The sequence below is a fragment of the Rhynchophorus ferrugineus genome, unplaced genomic scaffold (genome assembly GCF_030347505.1).
Source record: "Rhynchophorus ferrugineus isolate W39M unplaced genomic scaffold, kcgeb_rfMv2 rfM7, whole genome shotgun sequence".
Lineage (NCBI taxonomy): Eukaryota > Metazoa > Arthropoda > Insecta > Coleoptera > Curculionidae > Rhynchophorus > Rhynchophorus ferrugineus.
Window position 1 is genome coordinate 26,134,037 of NW_027472586.1, and position 17,291 is coordinate 26,151,327.

At 32.2% G+C, this 17,291-nt stretch overlaps 1 protein-coding gene across 1 annotated transcript; it reads left to right on the forward strand.

The window, feature by feature from the left end:
• Window positions 1-1,098: 1,098 nt before the first annotated feature.
• Osi2 (DUF1676 domain-containing protein Osi2) lies at window positions 1,099-12,513 on the forward strand. The gene is made up of 7 exons (XM_076410634.1): window positions 1,099-1,355; window positions 2,749-2,897; window positions 4,673-4,822; window positions 4,883-5,024; window positions 8,440-8,583; window positions 11,922-12,036; window positions 12,204-12,513. The coding sequence occupies exons 1-7, from the start codon at window positions 1,244-1,246 to the stop codon at window positions 12,397-12,399; spliced, it is 1,008 nt and encodes a 335-aa protein (XP_076266749.1). The 5' UTR covers window positions 1,099-1,243; the 3' UTR covers window positions 12,400-12,513.
• The last annotated feature ends 4,778 nt before the right edge of the window (window positions 12,514-17,291 follow it).

Genomic DNA, 17,291 nt, shown 5'->3' on the forward strand with positions numbered 1-17,291 from the left:
TCAATTATACGAAAATTAACCGGAATAGCTATACTATGTTGATAAGATTGCTGCCATTGTGGTTTTATATTCCCAAAATTTGTTAAATCTAATCAGGTGTCTTATGATGATTCTATGAAGGGTGTATTTGTTTATTATTTGTCCAATTAATTTAAAATCAATGCCTGCTACTGCTCTCCATTTTAAATATAGTAGTGGTTGTAATTATGGAAAAAATATATAGAAGGAGGCTTAACCTTAAAAGACATCAAAGGTTCATCATACTGCTTCAATTTTCTTGACTGACTTGATGTTTGCAGATGGTAGCCTTATATTCGATTATACAGATATGCTTTAAACATTATTCAAGATATACTTCAAATTGTAGAACCCTTTAACTTTAGAGAATCAATGAGGAAGGGACCAACGTATTGACACCTGTTATTACTTGCTATCGTAAATCACAAGGCAAGGCAGCAAATGGAAGGTTTACAAATATTTATGAATAATAATACAGAAGAATATTCGTATATGACTTCTGCAGCTGCAACAGCAGCGTTTTCTCGAAATTGTTGAAATACACTTTTTCCGAACGTAATATTTCTATTAACTTACTTATGAGCTACAAGAAAATGTGAGTTATAGAAATATGTTATTTTTATGAATCAAGTAGTATATTATATAATTTATATAACTATAGCGTTCATTCATATTTAATATGCGTATTTTCCGTAAAGCATATTACTACACACACAATAAATTCTATTGCATCAATCATATTTTATGACCTGGAAAATAATATCTGCAACCAAAATTCCCCGAATGAACAATAACAAAATCGTGCGTAACCATAACCGAAAAATTGTCTTCGATAAGTGGTTCGGATCGACCGAGCAAGGTTAGTGCCATAGCGCAACGAAGCAGTACTTTCTCCTGGGTAAATCCGCGATCTCCTTCGTTACATAACCCTTAACAGCCAGCAATGACTTCACACCACCCTCCCGACGATCCAATATATAATACTAGTTGAGGTCTTTTACCTCGGTATTACATTTTCGGCAACGAGCGATTACGAATGTACATACACCTTGACAATAAAATAGTTTTTCGTGAATTTTACTTGTGTTAATCATTACGCTAGTACCGGCCGTGTACAGTTATTTGACCTACTCGCATACTTCGCTATCGTTCTCGATTTCTGATCGTATTTGATTGCCTGGCTTCTTCGCTAATAAAATAAAATTTTAAAAATAAAGAAAGAATAATGTTGTGGCTAGCAAAGTGGTTATTCCTCATGTCTAGTGCGACGCTGGTGGCCCTCCAAGTACAAAATCCGCCAACTTTTGGTCCAGGTCAGCCGCAAGATGCAAGACAAGGTAAGCTGAGGTCAACAGACAACGTTGCGATTATAACGACGTCGAGTTTAGTAACAGTTCTGTTTGGTGTTTCATTATGAACGGGTGAGATTATATAGTCTTAAATATTACCTTATATCAACAATGAATTCGGAGAGAAAACTCATAAATTGAAATAATATTACTGATTATTAGTCTGTTAAAAATCGAACTTGTAAATATAACAATCTAATAATTACTTATATATGTTTATGTATATAAAAATAAGTAATTTTAGTTACTTTAAATGATTTTTTAAGTAAAATTTTCTTTCTTTTTCTGTTTAATTATTAATAATTAAGGGTAAATATTTGCTATTACTTAATTTCAATATTTAATGATAGTACCTGTATTTGTTTCCAGTTGTTAATAATAAGTTCCAAAACACCATAAGTATTTAAAAGATTAATATATGAATTGAATTAGTTTAGCTTTTTCTTTAATGTCCAATATTAAATAATAAAATAAATGATTGCCTTTTATATTTTGGAATTACGCCAACTATTACGAAAAAAAATCAGCTACTAAATATTTAATATATACTAAAGCTATTTTCATAAACAAGTGATATTCATCAAAGATTGATAAATAGGTACTATTCCACAAAATAATATTGTTTATCGTCAAGAACATTATTAATTGAGCGGTAATAGAAATATATATTTATACTTTCTCATATATTTATGATATTTAATTTATTTGTTTTCAGTTTTATTGATTAAGTATACTCAGTATTTCAAATGTAATGAAAATAAATATGATTAAACAAATTATTGATAAAGAATGGAATAAATTGAATTTGAATTATGTTTAATTAATTAATTGGCTTAATCTATTAATGGTCCAAGTTCTCTCCATATTACCTTAAAAGATTAACAAAAGAATATTAATAAATACTGATATTGATAAAGATACAATTACTTATTTATATGTATATATATATATATATTATTTTTTTTCTGAATAATTTAGTCATTTAATTATAAAAATCTAGTGACTTATTAAAGTTAAATTTGTTAAAGAAACCGACGAAAAGAAGTGTGAGAATTAAATAAAAACAACAGTAAACTATAAAAACTACAATTATTATAGTAAAAAATATTCTAATACATGAATTCAGTTTGTTAACATCAGAAATCTAAGAGGATTACACTTAGGACAAAGATAAGTAGCTATAAATCAAAAGTTCTTTTTATTATGTATAGAACTGAATAAACTATTCCACAAAAATGTCTTTTATCTGTGTCGGGAATTGATTTAGGTCAAACTACTCTACAATTCAAATACAATTTTCCTTTTCCATTTTCCTCTTTCTCTATTGAACGCGTAGAGGAATTAATGTGAACTTTTCCATTTATTTTTTGGAATTTTTTAGGTCGAAATCTGCTCGACTGGATCGGTCTGGGCACGGGTCCAGATCAAGATCCCTATCTGGCGAAAACAAATGCCCAATGTCTGAACGGAGATCTGGCTTCCTGTTTCCAAAGTAGAGCCTTGGCATCGCTGGACGATTTTTTCAATCAAGTAAGTTGGTTAGACGCGAACTAAAATAACCACAAAAAATTACGCAATTATTTTAAAAATCCACAAAATCAACCTGGAACCGATACAATTCTGGTATTTAATTTTCTTGCTTTTTAAAAGTATTTAAGTATCACTATTATTTATAAATTTAAATATACAAATGATCATTTCATGAATGCTAATATACTTTTAATTCTTGAAAAAGCGCTCTATATACTATCACAGAAAAATTACTTTGGAGTATATTTTGCATCACATTACAGAATTGTATAAAATTAGCCTTTATATTCCACATAAAATAATATAATGTCCTTTTTGTGCTATCATAAAGCTGTGACAGTACATTTTACGTACTTTGTTAAGCTCTAGCATTAATAACTATTATTATTGCTTCAGTTCAGGCCTTAAAAGCAAAATAATAAGCCCAGCTGCAACCTCCTTAACGCTACTGTCGTCAAGTCATCTAATGCTGTTTTTTGATCAAATTACAAAGATATTTATCACCCTGCACAATTATCTATAACAGGTCAATTGAAAAGTCCCCGGTTTGACACATAGATGGTGCTACTAGTATTAAATCCATCTGTTTTTAGTTAGCCCTGACCCTCAAAAGATGCGTGTCTAAATTTGGCAGGTTTCGGATCACTAGTTTGTGAATTATAGCATTTTGAGTGAAGCAACTTTTGTTATTGTGAAAAAATGAATAAAAAGGAATTGCGTGTTGATGAAATATTGCTTTTTGAACGGAAAAAATACAGTTGACGCAAAACTTGGCGTAATGCCGAGTTTTGGGACACTGCCCCGGGAAAATCAACCACCAAGGATTGGTATGTTAAGTTTAGACGTGGTGAAATGAGCACCGAAGACGGTGAAGTGGATGCCAAAAAGAGGTTTTTTCCGACGAAAACATAAAAAAATTGACAAAATGATTTTGAATGACTGTAAATTGAAATTGAATGAAATAGCAAACACTCTAAAGAAATCCACTGAACGCGTACATCATATCATACACGAATATTTGGGTATGATAAAGCTCTGTGCACAGTGGGAGCCGCGCGGGTTCACTTTTGACCAAAAACAACGACGAGTTGATGATTTGGGGCAATGTTAAAGATAACCAAGCGTTTTTGCGTCGATATGTGACAATGGATGAAACATGGTTTAACCATTTCACTTCGAAGTCCAATCGACAATTATCCGAATGTTTTAAGAACAAAATGACCGAAAAAAGTACAGCTTCACCAAGACAATGCACCGTGTCACAAGTCAGTGAAAATGATGGCAAAAATCTGTGAATTGGGCTTCGAATTGCTTCCTCATCCACCGTATTCTCCAGATCTGACCACCAGCGTCTATTTCCTGTTCTCAGGTGTCAAAAGAATGCCTCACTCAATACTTTTGCTTATTGTTCTGTATTTTTCTTTTATATTTCAATTTCTGTATTCGTATTTTTCAATATGTATTTCCTATAAGTAATATAAATTATGAAACGCATAACCATTAATATAAAAACTACTTTATTTTATCGAAAAATGTGTGGATTTATTGGAACGACTACATAGACAATATTGTAGGTCCCATAAAATATATAAAAAATCCTTATAATTAAATCCTCATCACTTATGAGATTAAAAAAATTTAGAAGAATATGTCTATTTTAAACAAATCCATGCAACTTATTTATTTTTCATTTTAATATGAGCAGCTCAAGCAATTTCAAAATCAATTGATATCGCATATAATTAAAATTTTATTAATTAGAATTATATTCTCAGCAATCATATATATTGACGGAAAAAGCTCGAGTTCTGAGGTTGCCCGAGACTCACTTAAGAGCACTAGGACAGGAATCATATGAATACTCGTCAGCGCCCAGATCAGATGACTCGGAATGGGATTCTTTGGTGAAATTTGGAATGCGAAAGGTAAGGGTTCTCAATTTTGTATTATTCCGTCCTATAATATAATGGAAACCCTATTTTCAGGTGGAGAAATTCTTAAAATCAACTGCTATTGAGGTAGATTTCGATAATGAAGTAACAGAAAGTGGTAAATATGCGCCCAGATTCCTTGATGAAATTGTTGGTGAAATAGATGTTATTGAAGATAAGAAGGATTCCATATTCAGTAAGTGTTTTTCGGTTTTTTATTTAAATTAGTTTCGTTTAAGTTATTTTGACATTAACTTAACAATTAGTGCAAAATAGTTTCTTATAGTAATAAAATATATTCTACATACCACGCAATATGTAAGAAGTACTATTTCTGTTAAAGTTCTCGTCTTATATATAATTTATTGTAGGTTGAGCCAACAGGTTCCGGAAAATGGTTTAGTAATATGTTAAAAAAAGACTAAGAACAAGTATCTTCCCTAACTTTGGAACATCTTCTTTGTGCTTTAATTTCATTTTATCTATTTTTGTTAACAAGGGTTTACGTAAAGAATTTTCATAAATTCTGTTACTTGCAATTCTGTTATTCCAATTGCTATTTAACATACAGTGTGCCAGTAACATACAGTTAGATACAAGGGACAGACATAAAGTGAATATATAAACTTTCATTATTGTTCTCTTCCCTTGATAACTAGTTTTCTTGGCTTACAAATATTGAATATTCTTAGGGCATTTATGTCATTTGTGTTTTTGTATTTTTCTAGTACTTCAGTCCACATTTTTTCCTTCCTATTATTTTCAAGCATTTTACTAATTAATTATTATTTTTACTTAATCTATTCACAATATTTGGTTTGATTTAATTAGTTGGTTTGAGTGATTGTCTACTTCTCTTAAAAGCAACTTATTTGAAGTTAAATTGTTCCTTATTAAATAAATCTGTAATAATTTTTTTAAATTAATAAAAATAGATTAAAGAGGAGGGAGAAAATTTAATGAATTCTCATCAATTTGTAATACGTTTTACTGTTAATAATACACTTTGACTATTTTATCGGAAAACTATCTTAAATTTCCTAAAAATAATAAATTGTGGGTAATATTATAAATCGAACTGTATATGACAAGTAACGCACAGCTTCTTTTGAGGCAAATTCCCTGGAAACCTAAAAAAAAACACAATTTATCTCTACTTGAATGAGGAGAAAACCCTAGAAACCATTAATATCAGCAACAATACACACGAGACTGTTTTCGTAGCATTGAAATGTGTTTAGCGATCCCATTTTGGCCTCTTTGTTGAATTGAAAGGCATTTTATTCGAAATCAAACACCACTAAAATTGTTTGCCTATTTCAAAGAGAAACAATCACCATCCCTGGAGACATTAGCTGAACATATATGTAAAAGTATTTTGCAAATGGAAATTGTGGTATTATATTATTTTTATTTAATCTATTATTTCGCAAATACATACTGATGTATTAATTCCGTTCACGCCTTGCATTTTTGTATTATTACAAGTACGTCAGAACAGAAGTAATGAGTTAATTTGTAAATTAAGATTGCACTAAGCATATGTAATGTAATATGTAATTAATGAAAAAAATCTCTTGGCTTGGATTCTCTTGATTTTTATACGAAAGTAGTATTTATATAAAAGTAATTTATAAAAGTAGCAAGTAGCAAATAAATAATAAGTTATAAGTTATATTTCACTCCAACTTGAAAAACAGTACAGCTAAATGGCGGGGTTATCACAGAGTGCTTAAAAACTTCTTCTTCATAGAAATAGAGGAGGATGAGGCAATTGGGAAGTTGAAGACGGGGGCACTGAAATGAAATAACCTATAAAATCTACATAATCAAAAATAATCAATCTGGCTTTCTCAATTATGTACATTTTTAGATCTCCTATACCCAATTTTTATAATAGATCCAATTTCCAACGGTTTGATTTCGTATATTGCTGCACAGGTACATTTGCTGACTGAAAACACGTTCGTTTGGTTCAAGTATCCTAGAGTTTCTTTAAATAGTACTAGTTTTAGATTCCCCTACATTACAAACCCAATCTGATCTAAATTGGCATATTGTCATTATTATGTTTAAATTTTGAAAAAATATATCCATTTTTCTGAATTCAGTATTTCTAAAATCAGCTTTTCCTCTGTTAAGAGCTCTCTGGTACCATTTCATTGATAATATTTCTGTATTTTTATTAAAATTATGTTTATGTTATCAGTATGGCAAAAGTTATCTTTTTATCTTTCAGTTCTTTTGATGCAAGAATCCTAGAGTGTTATTAAGGAGTACTAGTCTATTTCCCTACATTCCCTTCAATTCCAGACCCAATTTGATTGAACTGTTTAAAGAATATGTTATCGATAGGGCGATTATTTTATCATTATATCATTTCGCTCTTCTTATGCACTTATTTCGTGTATTCTTATTCGTATTTATCACACTGATAAAAACAAACCTTAAATTTATTCAACAAATTAAAAATGTTTGATTTTAGTAACATCAACAGCAAGCTGAACACGTATCCCTAAACATGTTTAAACTTTTCCAAGCATCTTCAGACTATGGTTACATTAGCTGTGTGCGAAATTATTTATCGAATTTATTTGAGATTTGAGCTGGTCTTCGTCAAGGAGTGCTAAATTGACTGATATAGATGTTGACGCTCCTAGCATTCTTCTACATTGACATAGTTCGCGATGCAAAGATATATGGCTTCAAAATTAATGATGAAAAAAACAATGTGTTAACAACTGACAGACTGACGCCTGTAATTGAATGAGATTCACATAGAATAAGTATAGCGCTTCAAATAATCTAGGGATCAGTAATACAGAAGAAGAAAATAGCATCTACTATTGGCATCTGCTGGTGCATATGAAAGAGTTTGTCATGCCGCTCTTTCTGTATGGATCGTTCCATTTGGATGCCTAAGGCAGATTCTGCATATTTTTGTCAAATATCGTATTATGCTGCGTACAGACCTGGCCAACCAACGACAACGAATGGGTCTGTTAGGATATTTTTACTTCTGTTTGGATGGTTTGACGACGGTCAACGAAGGTTTGTTGGCATTCGCTTGCATTCCGCAGGGTGTCGGTGACACTAAAGGAAATGAATGGAATCGACGAATGCGCGAAACTGTAATCGCCGCCGCTGTTGAAAAATATGTATTCATACCCAACGAACGTTTGTTCCTAACAACAAATGCAATATGTACGTTTCATCGAAGGCCAGCCCATGTTCGGTATCCAATGCTGAATCTCATTCGTTGTCCAGAATCATGAAATGAATGTTCAAGATGTGACAATTTGTCCAAGAATATATATAGTGATGCAGAATATAACAGTTTGGGCAAATCTGTCGAATGAAAGATGAACGAATTCCTCACAGACTTCTGTGGCGAACTAGACCATTTCAATGTAATACTCAATGAACAGTTTCGAAAAGATATAAAAGCAATTGAGTTCCCTTATATTAAGTTTTGTCACAAAAATGATGTCTTGCCCTAGGGGGAAAACATTGTAGAAAATATAAAATTATAGTTCCATGTATTTTAATTTAACGTATCTATATTTCAGTACATATCCATTTGATAATAATCCTTTTTGTTCAATTTGTAGAGAGGAAACAATTGAAAAAGCTCTTCATTCCCATGCTGCTCATCCTTAAAATTTTTAAATTGAAATTGCTGTTGTTCCTGCCTTTAATTCTGGGACTGGCGTCATTCAAAAAGGTCCTCAGCTTCCTCGCCATCGTTATTCCAGGTAAGCACAACTTAATATTTTACGAATCGGCCCGTTCAGCGTTTCCGCCGATGCGAAAATGTAGATGAGCCGAAAGTTTTAGAGCGGACAAAGTTTTAATACCGCAAAATTTTCGGACTGTCTCTCGACATTACAAGTTACCTCATCACAGAAAATCACAACTTTCTCTCCTCAGGGAGGCTCCGTTGTCGTTACAGTATTGTTTTTATTATCATAAACAAAATTAATGAAAAAATGTTTCGAGCTGTTGTTAGAAAGTTCGTTAAAGCGCCGAGATTTTCGGTGTTAACACAGCCGAAGACATCGAGATAATCTTTTATTTAAATATTCCTTCCTTGTTTCGGTGTAACCACCGTACACTTCGAATATTTTACGATATATTTTATAAAATCGAACCAGTTATATGGTTTTGTTATTTTTGAGAAACTTATAATTTCATGGAAAAACAAAATGGGAAAACATATTTATTAGTGGATTATTGTATTAAATTTCAGATTTTAAAATGTGAAAGGGTTTAAAAAACAAGAACTATTAATTTATTTAGAAAAAAGCTGTTTTATTTAACGAAAAGAAGAGGTGACTGGATGAATGACAATACAAAGCAACACTGAGTGTAAAATAGGTAAGAATAATCCCGACGAATATTTTCAGATATCTTACTCATAACATGATTCAAAACTAATGACCCTTCAGATCATAGTACAGTATGTAACCAACACATTTTTTTTGTTATTCCAAAATGACCAGCTAGAACCAAATAGTCTTTTGCTGATGTCGCTTCGGGTTTTGGATAGTGAAGTCTCTTGCGGACGACAGAGACCCTACGGCTACCGCTACGGCTACCCTTACGGCTGGGATTGTCGTAGTTGGTTTACTACCGAGGTTTGTGGATCGGTAGGGATTTTATCAAGGTGTTCTAAGGCGTCTATAAATCGTAAACTGAACATGTTGGTGAAACTCTTCACGAACGGGATGCCTGATTCGAAGTGAGTGTTAACGTTGCTCATAAACCATTGAGTAACACTTGGACTTTTTTGGATTGGAACACTTGGAGTAGTTCAAGTTGTCTCTCAGAGACGTACCTGTACCAAACCTGTACTCTGTAGCGGCAGACTGGACGGTCTAGCATTTTATACAGAGTCGCTTTCTGGGGGATAATAAGTAGCGCTATACTGGTCGTATAATTTAATACCCCCCTCTTAAGGAAAGATCACGGAGAAGGGCGTGGTCTCTATCCAGTGTAACAAAATTATATTGAAGTATCGCCTCTAATTTCTGCATCTATGGTATTCCCTATTCGCATCCCAGTCATTCAGTTCTACCATAGTTTTCAAAAAATGGTATATACCGATCACTCTACCAGTACATAAATTACACCATACAGCCAGTTTTCTTGAATCCATATAATGATGCCAATGTAGACGTGAGGACTATCTTCACTTCCAAAGCATCAGTTTAGATTAATGACACAGGTTTTCAACTACAAATGAGGTCCATCATTCAGATCTCCCGTGAGGTATATGAAAATTTTATGCATATTTTATTCATTCGGACCTTTTACTGAGCTATACTCTTCAGCACCAATATTTTCTTCTATACGGACTTTACGACGTCTCTTTGGACATGTTATGATTTAAAGTAAATAGAGTGCCAAAATATATTATAGTTATTTGCTTTGAAGAACATGGTTCCTGATAAAGTAAACACGCACAAGTTGCAAGTCATCGTCAGGCATCAGTATATTAATGCTGAAATGGTAAACAGAACTAAACATTTGGTCAAATCATTTGGTACTTGTTAAAATGTTTCTTATCGAAAACGGTCTATATCTCTGAAAGTATGTATATATATAAGTGACCTTCACCATAATATCTTAATAAAACTCGAACTCAAAAATATTTCTTTATACTTATTATTGATTTATTCATTTTAAGTGTGCTATATATAGGCTGCGAATAGTAATTTGCTTCTTTATTATTGCATACATTTCGTTATCGAAATACGCTAAAGATATATAAAACAAATAATAATTACAGCAGTCAGATGTTCTCGTAATAATACTTCGTGCCCATTTTAATATAGACAAAGATCATAAAAACATAGCGGTATGTTTTCTTAGCTCGGTCTTTCTCACTCCAGTTTCTTATTATAACAAAAATATGAAGCAATCCTAAGGACTAAATTAACATATTCTCTATTTTATTATATCTTGAATTCTGACAACAAGACTTAACATCTAAAGAAAATTGAAAGTGAGCATTCACCATAGTATATAAAGAAAAATATTTCATTACATGTTCACCTACAGGCAACTGTTATCATTTGCTAATAAAACTGCTCGACATCCGACGCTATAGAACGTGAAATAATATGCCAATATTTTAGGACGAACACTATACCCACGAAAAAATATTATTTTGATCTGTGTTGTTATTCAGACAAATTGTTAAATAGCGTAGTTGTGTACAATATTAATAATACATATTATTACAAAAATACGATGGGTGATATGAGAGAGTTGGTGTACTGAATGAATTGAGATTGTTGTTGAGACTATTGTGGAGTTGTTATAGAGATTGTTGAATCAAACTGTTGCAAAATATCATGAATCAAATGGCTAAAGATAATATGAAACTAAATTAAAAGCACAATAAAATTAAGTTGGATATTTCTGAAACTCTGTCAAGTGCGCAAACGTTTGTAGTGGAACCAAAAACATTCTGCCTGCATTGATTAGCATTTTCAACTTTTGATTATACCAATCCCTACAGAGCTCCATTAAAGTAAAGTTGCTTTAAAAGAAGTCAGTGAGAACTATTTCATTCAGTTTTCTATAAGTAATTAATGAAGTACTTCACGGGGGACATCGTAGGTCTAGCATTGTCAGTAATATTGAAGTATTTTGACTGAAATGAATTCACTTTCTCACTATAAGAAAAATACAAGACGAATATAGTTTAGCTACAGATTTTGCAATATCATCAGGTCTTTGAAATTGGTAGAAATCATTCAATTTCTAGACATCTACACATAGAAGTCCCTAGAATAATCTTCTAGGCAAATGAGATATTTGATTGAAGCAGGCAATTTATGAGGCAAATAAAAACAAGTAGATTAATTACAAATTCGACAAATTTGGTTTCAGTTAAATATGAAATAGCCCTAAAAAGTTATTCTAAACTTGTTTTGCTATACGTAACATTTATGTCAACGAACTAAGAGAAAATTACACTAAACCCGGAAAAACCATTTCTTTATTACTGTCGATCGTTTTCTTTATTACGAAACGTTCGCCTTTTTAATGCTGCAAAATGTAATACGTGGCTTTTGTTTTTCAGGAGTTATAGCCTACTTTAAATTCTGCAAACCGAATTTCCAATCAGCTTTCGGACCCGGTCAATTCGCTGGACCACATTACAGTGCAGCTGGTGTCGCTTATCCATCCCATTATAGGTAAGATTTCATATCAGTACGATCAAATTTTGTTGAAAAGTTAAAGCTCTACCTTGCCTAAAGGAATATACTTTTCAACCCAATTAACATTCATAAAATATGACTAAAACAATTATAGTAATAATGCGTTCTTTTTATTTTCTGAACCTCCATTTTTTGTATATTAGAGAGCAACCTACTTTCGTTGAGTCACATACATACCAAGAGGAATACTCACCAGCCCACGGTCACGGCTCCTTCCACTTCAGGGATGATAACTCAGCCCAACATCTTGCTTACAATGGTTGGAACTACAGAGATTCCGGCAAAAATATTGAAGCCCAACCTGACCTACCAAAGAAGTCTATTTTACCGGATTCTTAAAATCCTTGAATGCCCAGAATATTAATAAAATAAGTATATTTATCATGTGATATATTTAGAGAAATGCGGATGTTTAGATGGTGTGCCATACAAGGTTTTACACCACCATAGATAATAGTATTTTATAGTTGTGTTTATGTTTTTTTAGTCTATAGTTTCAGAACTATTTATTGTATATACATGGATATATATAAGACATTGTAATTATATAAAGTTTGTAAATAATCTTCAATGAAACAATTCAAATAATAACGTATTGCTATATTTAATGAAAATAATAGTATCGTTTTATTAGAATGTATTTTAAACGAGAGATTTTTATTTCGGCATCGGGTAGCCATTATTCTCAATGAAAATAAATAGCTAAAATACATTATTTCCGGTTAGATATCAAAGTTTCTGCCAATACCCTGAAGGGTAATTTTTTCCTATCCCACATATATTTCTGTCTAACTTTTTTAACCCATTTATGCGTTGGGAAATTAATATAAATGGGAAAAGTGCAAGGATCAAAGTGTAATAAAACGTTTATCATTGTTGATAAACAATTTCCGTGTATTGATATATTGATAGAAGGCAATATGGTCGAGGAATGTTTTCATTAAAGGCCTGTGGTTTTAAGCTCTGAACACAAAGAGAATAAATGCGGTTTGAGTTTGCTTTATAGCGGCTAGCGGATTGATTTTTCTATACAAAGTAAAAAAAAAGGATTTAATGACGGAGGCTGATTCTATACATCAACTTTCAACTAATATTAAAAAAACTTTTACTTTAAATTGTTTGGCTAGTTAATATTATGCAATATATAAGTAACTAATACTACTAATATTTAAAGATAACACATATCTTGAACAGAAAATATGTTTCAACATTTTCAAATAATGTATTTGTATTTTGGTATGCCAAAAAACAAAATAATATGGAAAATATTCAGGAATATCAGGATTGGGGAGATTCTATGGTCAGGACTATATTCATGGACTCCTAAAAAGAAGCCTTAATGCATCCATTTTTGTAGGTAATTCTGTATACCTTCGAGGGATCTTAAAGTTGGTAAAAAGAACACCTTATCGAACATTGATATCTCCACTTAATTTTTTAGCATCTTGTTAGAAATTATATAGCAATGTTGGCTTTTTACCAATTAGTAATATCACTTCCAAAAGATGGAGATTGCTTCAAATATACAGTTTCAATGTTTTCAGGCCTCTCATAAATAAAGGTAATGGAAGGTTGTTTTGTGGAACAAGGCATTAGAGGGCTTATGACTAACTCACAATTCATTAGAACAATAAGGGATCCTCAAAAAGAGGGGTGGAGGTTAGGGTAAAAATTTTAGGCAATCACAAAGATCCGAGCTATAAACAAATTTCCAAAAGAATGCCATAAGAATTATAAGCTTTAGGTTGTTTAATGAGTTTAAAGGTTTATTTTCTTTATTCCCAGCTCGACTACTTTCCGGAAAATTTGGGAGATGTAAGTGAAGAGCAAGGTGAACGATTATACCAGGACATTAAAAATCCCAACGAACGTGGAATAAGAAAAGGTTTTAGTGTATGATAGTAAACGTATATTAGATTCAAAAAAAGATATCGTGTATGGGTTTTAAATAATATTTTTTAAGTCCATTGTCTTTTATTTTTATGTAATTACTGCTTTAACACAGTTACCTAAATGGTAAAGAAAGGTGTCACCCTACGATAAAAAGATTGAACACACCCGGAAACATAAAAATTATGTCCCAAAATCTAAAGAGCTCTTAGAATTTCTTCTGCTCACCTGTTGTATGAATTTAGGGAAAATCTCTCTAATACTTATTCAATGAAGAACTGTAGCACGTTTGAAGGGCAAGAGCATAGAAAACATCCCAGATGGAAAGGTTATGTACATTTGTTTACCCATTCAAAATTTATTATCATTTTTAAATGGACATTTGAGGTAATATTCATCATATTTTGTTTTTTACTTCTGAAAAGTAAAATGAAGCGATGGTTTTCTGGTTTGATGGTGAATTTTGTTCTTAAATATGAAGCTTGCGGTACTACTAGCTACTACTAACATAGATATCCTCCAGAGATTCCAGAATAAAGTGTTGTGAGTCATGGTCGACGCCCCATATTATGTGTCCAACAAACGGATTCAGCGCGATATCCCAATAGAACCCATAGCGAACCAATCAACATTCAGATTGTTAGTGCGAAGTATTCTGAAAGACTATTAGTACATCCCAATGCACTCGCCAAACGGTTAAATGTGCGCGATGACAGTGAGGTACGTGCGCTCAAGCGCAAACTGCCATTTGAACTGAGCAATGGGCACATAGAGTGAGATTTAATAATCTCTAAAATAAACTAGAATAGTTTCTAGAATAAGTTAGGATAGACTTTAAAATAAGTTAAAATAGTATCTAGAATAAGATTTAGATTATAAGTTGTACAGTAGATCACTTGCTGAAGTGATCTACTATATGTCAGGATAGTTATAACATATTATATAACTAAAATCATATAATAATACTTATTGCCCACGGGAAGATAGCTGAACTTCTAGGAGATTATTAAAAAGTTGAATCTGGTCCTGGCCAGCGAAAAAGGTAATCAAATTTTTAAAAATGTAGTGGCCGACAAATTTTATCGAGCGACATGGCCACGAATTGAATAAAAAAATTAAATTTGAGCTTCCTCATAACATTATATAGCACAACTGCTTTCTGATGATACGGCAATATCAGGAGTAGCCGAGACTCCAGAAAGCCCAACTCGGAAACTCCTATCTTCTCTTGATACATTTCCTATCTGTACTAAAAATGGCGAATCAAATTAAACGAAGCAAAGTCTACACACATTGAATTCAGATATAAGAGGAAATAGATCATTCCACAAGATGTCTTATTGGCATGTAAATTCCATATGCCAATACAGCACCATTTTTCGAAATAGCGCTGGGGCGAGATCTGGAGTACACGATGGATGAGGAAGCAATTCGAAGCCCAATTCATGGATTCTTGCCATCGTTTCTACTGACTTCATTGCCTTGGTGAAACAGCACTTTCTTTTCCTTTAGATGCGGCCGCTTTTCGGCGATTTCGTCCTTCAAACGGCCCAATAGCTAGTAATAGCGCTATGTATAGTCTCTGTTGATGGTCCTTCCTTTTTCAAGGTAGTCAATGAAAATTATTCCATCTGCATACCAAAATACAGACGCCACAACCTAGCCAGCCGATTGTTGCGTTTTCCTACGCTTTGGAGTGGGTTTATCGTATACAGTACACTTGGATGACTCTCGATTGGACCATCATTGTCATACATCGACGAAAAAACTCCAGTTTGTTGCGCTTGATACTCTTTAAACATTGCTCCGAATTATCAACTCGTCGTTGTTTTTGGTCAAAAGTGAGCTAGCGCGGCACCCACTTTGCACAGAGCTTTCTCATACCCAAATATTCGTTAATGATATGATGTACACATTCAGTTGATATATTTAGAATGTTTGCTATTTCATTCAATTTTAATCTACAGTCATTCAAAATTATTTTGTAGATTGTTTTAATGTTTTCGTCGGTAACAACCGTCTTCGGTGCTCATTTCACCACATCTAAACTTAGCATACCAATCCCTGGTGGTTGATTTTCCTGGGGCAGTATCTGATAACTCGGCATCAAGCCAAGTTTTTGCTTCAATTGTATATTTCCCTTGAAAAAGTAATAATTTATTAAAACGCGAAATTCCCTTTTATCCATGTTTTTCACAATAACAAAAGTTGCTTCACTCAAAATGCTATAAATCACAAACTAATGATCCGACAGCTGCCAAATTTATACACACATCTTTCGAAGCTTAAGTATAACTAAAAACATATGGATTTAATTCTAGTAGCATCATCTGTGTGTCACGCCGGGGACTTTTCAATTGAACTGTTATGTTATATATAGATGTATATATATAGTAATTGTGATTGAAGTCAGTATCAGTCATCTTAAACATCGATAAAGGAAAAAACGCCGTCGTCATTCTTTCATATAAAAATATCATGGAATATCACAATTGAAATATCATACCATAATATCATATAACAATCACACTCTTGATATTAACACCTCTAGTGGATGAAATTCTAAAATTAAAAAAAAAACGATTACCCCTCTATAAATTAATCTCCGATTCCGGAAAGATTCCTCTCTAAACTTAATATTGTGGTTGTTGAGCATCATGGTACGTAGAATCTAATATATATTATGAATGAATAACTTTTAAATTAATATTGTAACCTTAAACTTGTTCCTTACGTTTGGTGTCCGAGAAGAAATCGAGAATGTTTAGTCGAAGCAATCTTTCTCAATTGATGCCATTAGTGAGATTTTATTTAACCTTTAACATACATTTGTTGTCTGTTTCTAGAGAAACAGGGTCAAGAATGCTATACGTTGGTATTAGTGAGTATGCATCGTTACTTTGTTTTTATAGTCCGTGGGCAAAAGGTAAGCTGAGAGCAGATAGTAGGTGTGTCACATCTTACTTCCATCTATGCAGAGAATTTTATACATGTATTGCAAAATAATAATTAGTCTTGTTCTAAATAATGCTATAATTGATAAAATATATATTAGACATTTAATACTCATGCCTTAACAATCACAATTTTCAATTTATTTATTTTTATTTATTTTTTTATATTAAGGTATTTTATAGATTTATATATATATATATATATATATATATATATATATATATTTATTATAGCTCTATTTAATACAATTTGCTCATTTTCGTTCCAATATTTAAGATGAATCTTGCCCTAGACCACCAATAGTTGATAAAATCGATGAAATTTTCAAAACAGTGAAAGTGACGTAAGAACCTCGATACTTGGATTTAACGTGAATTATTAAAGAA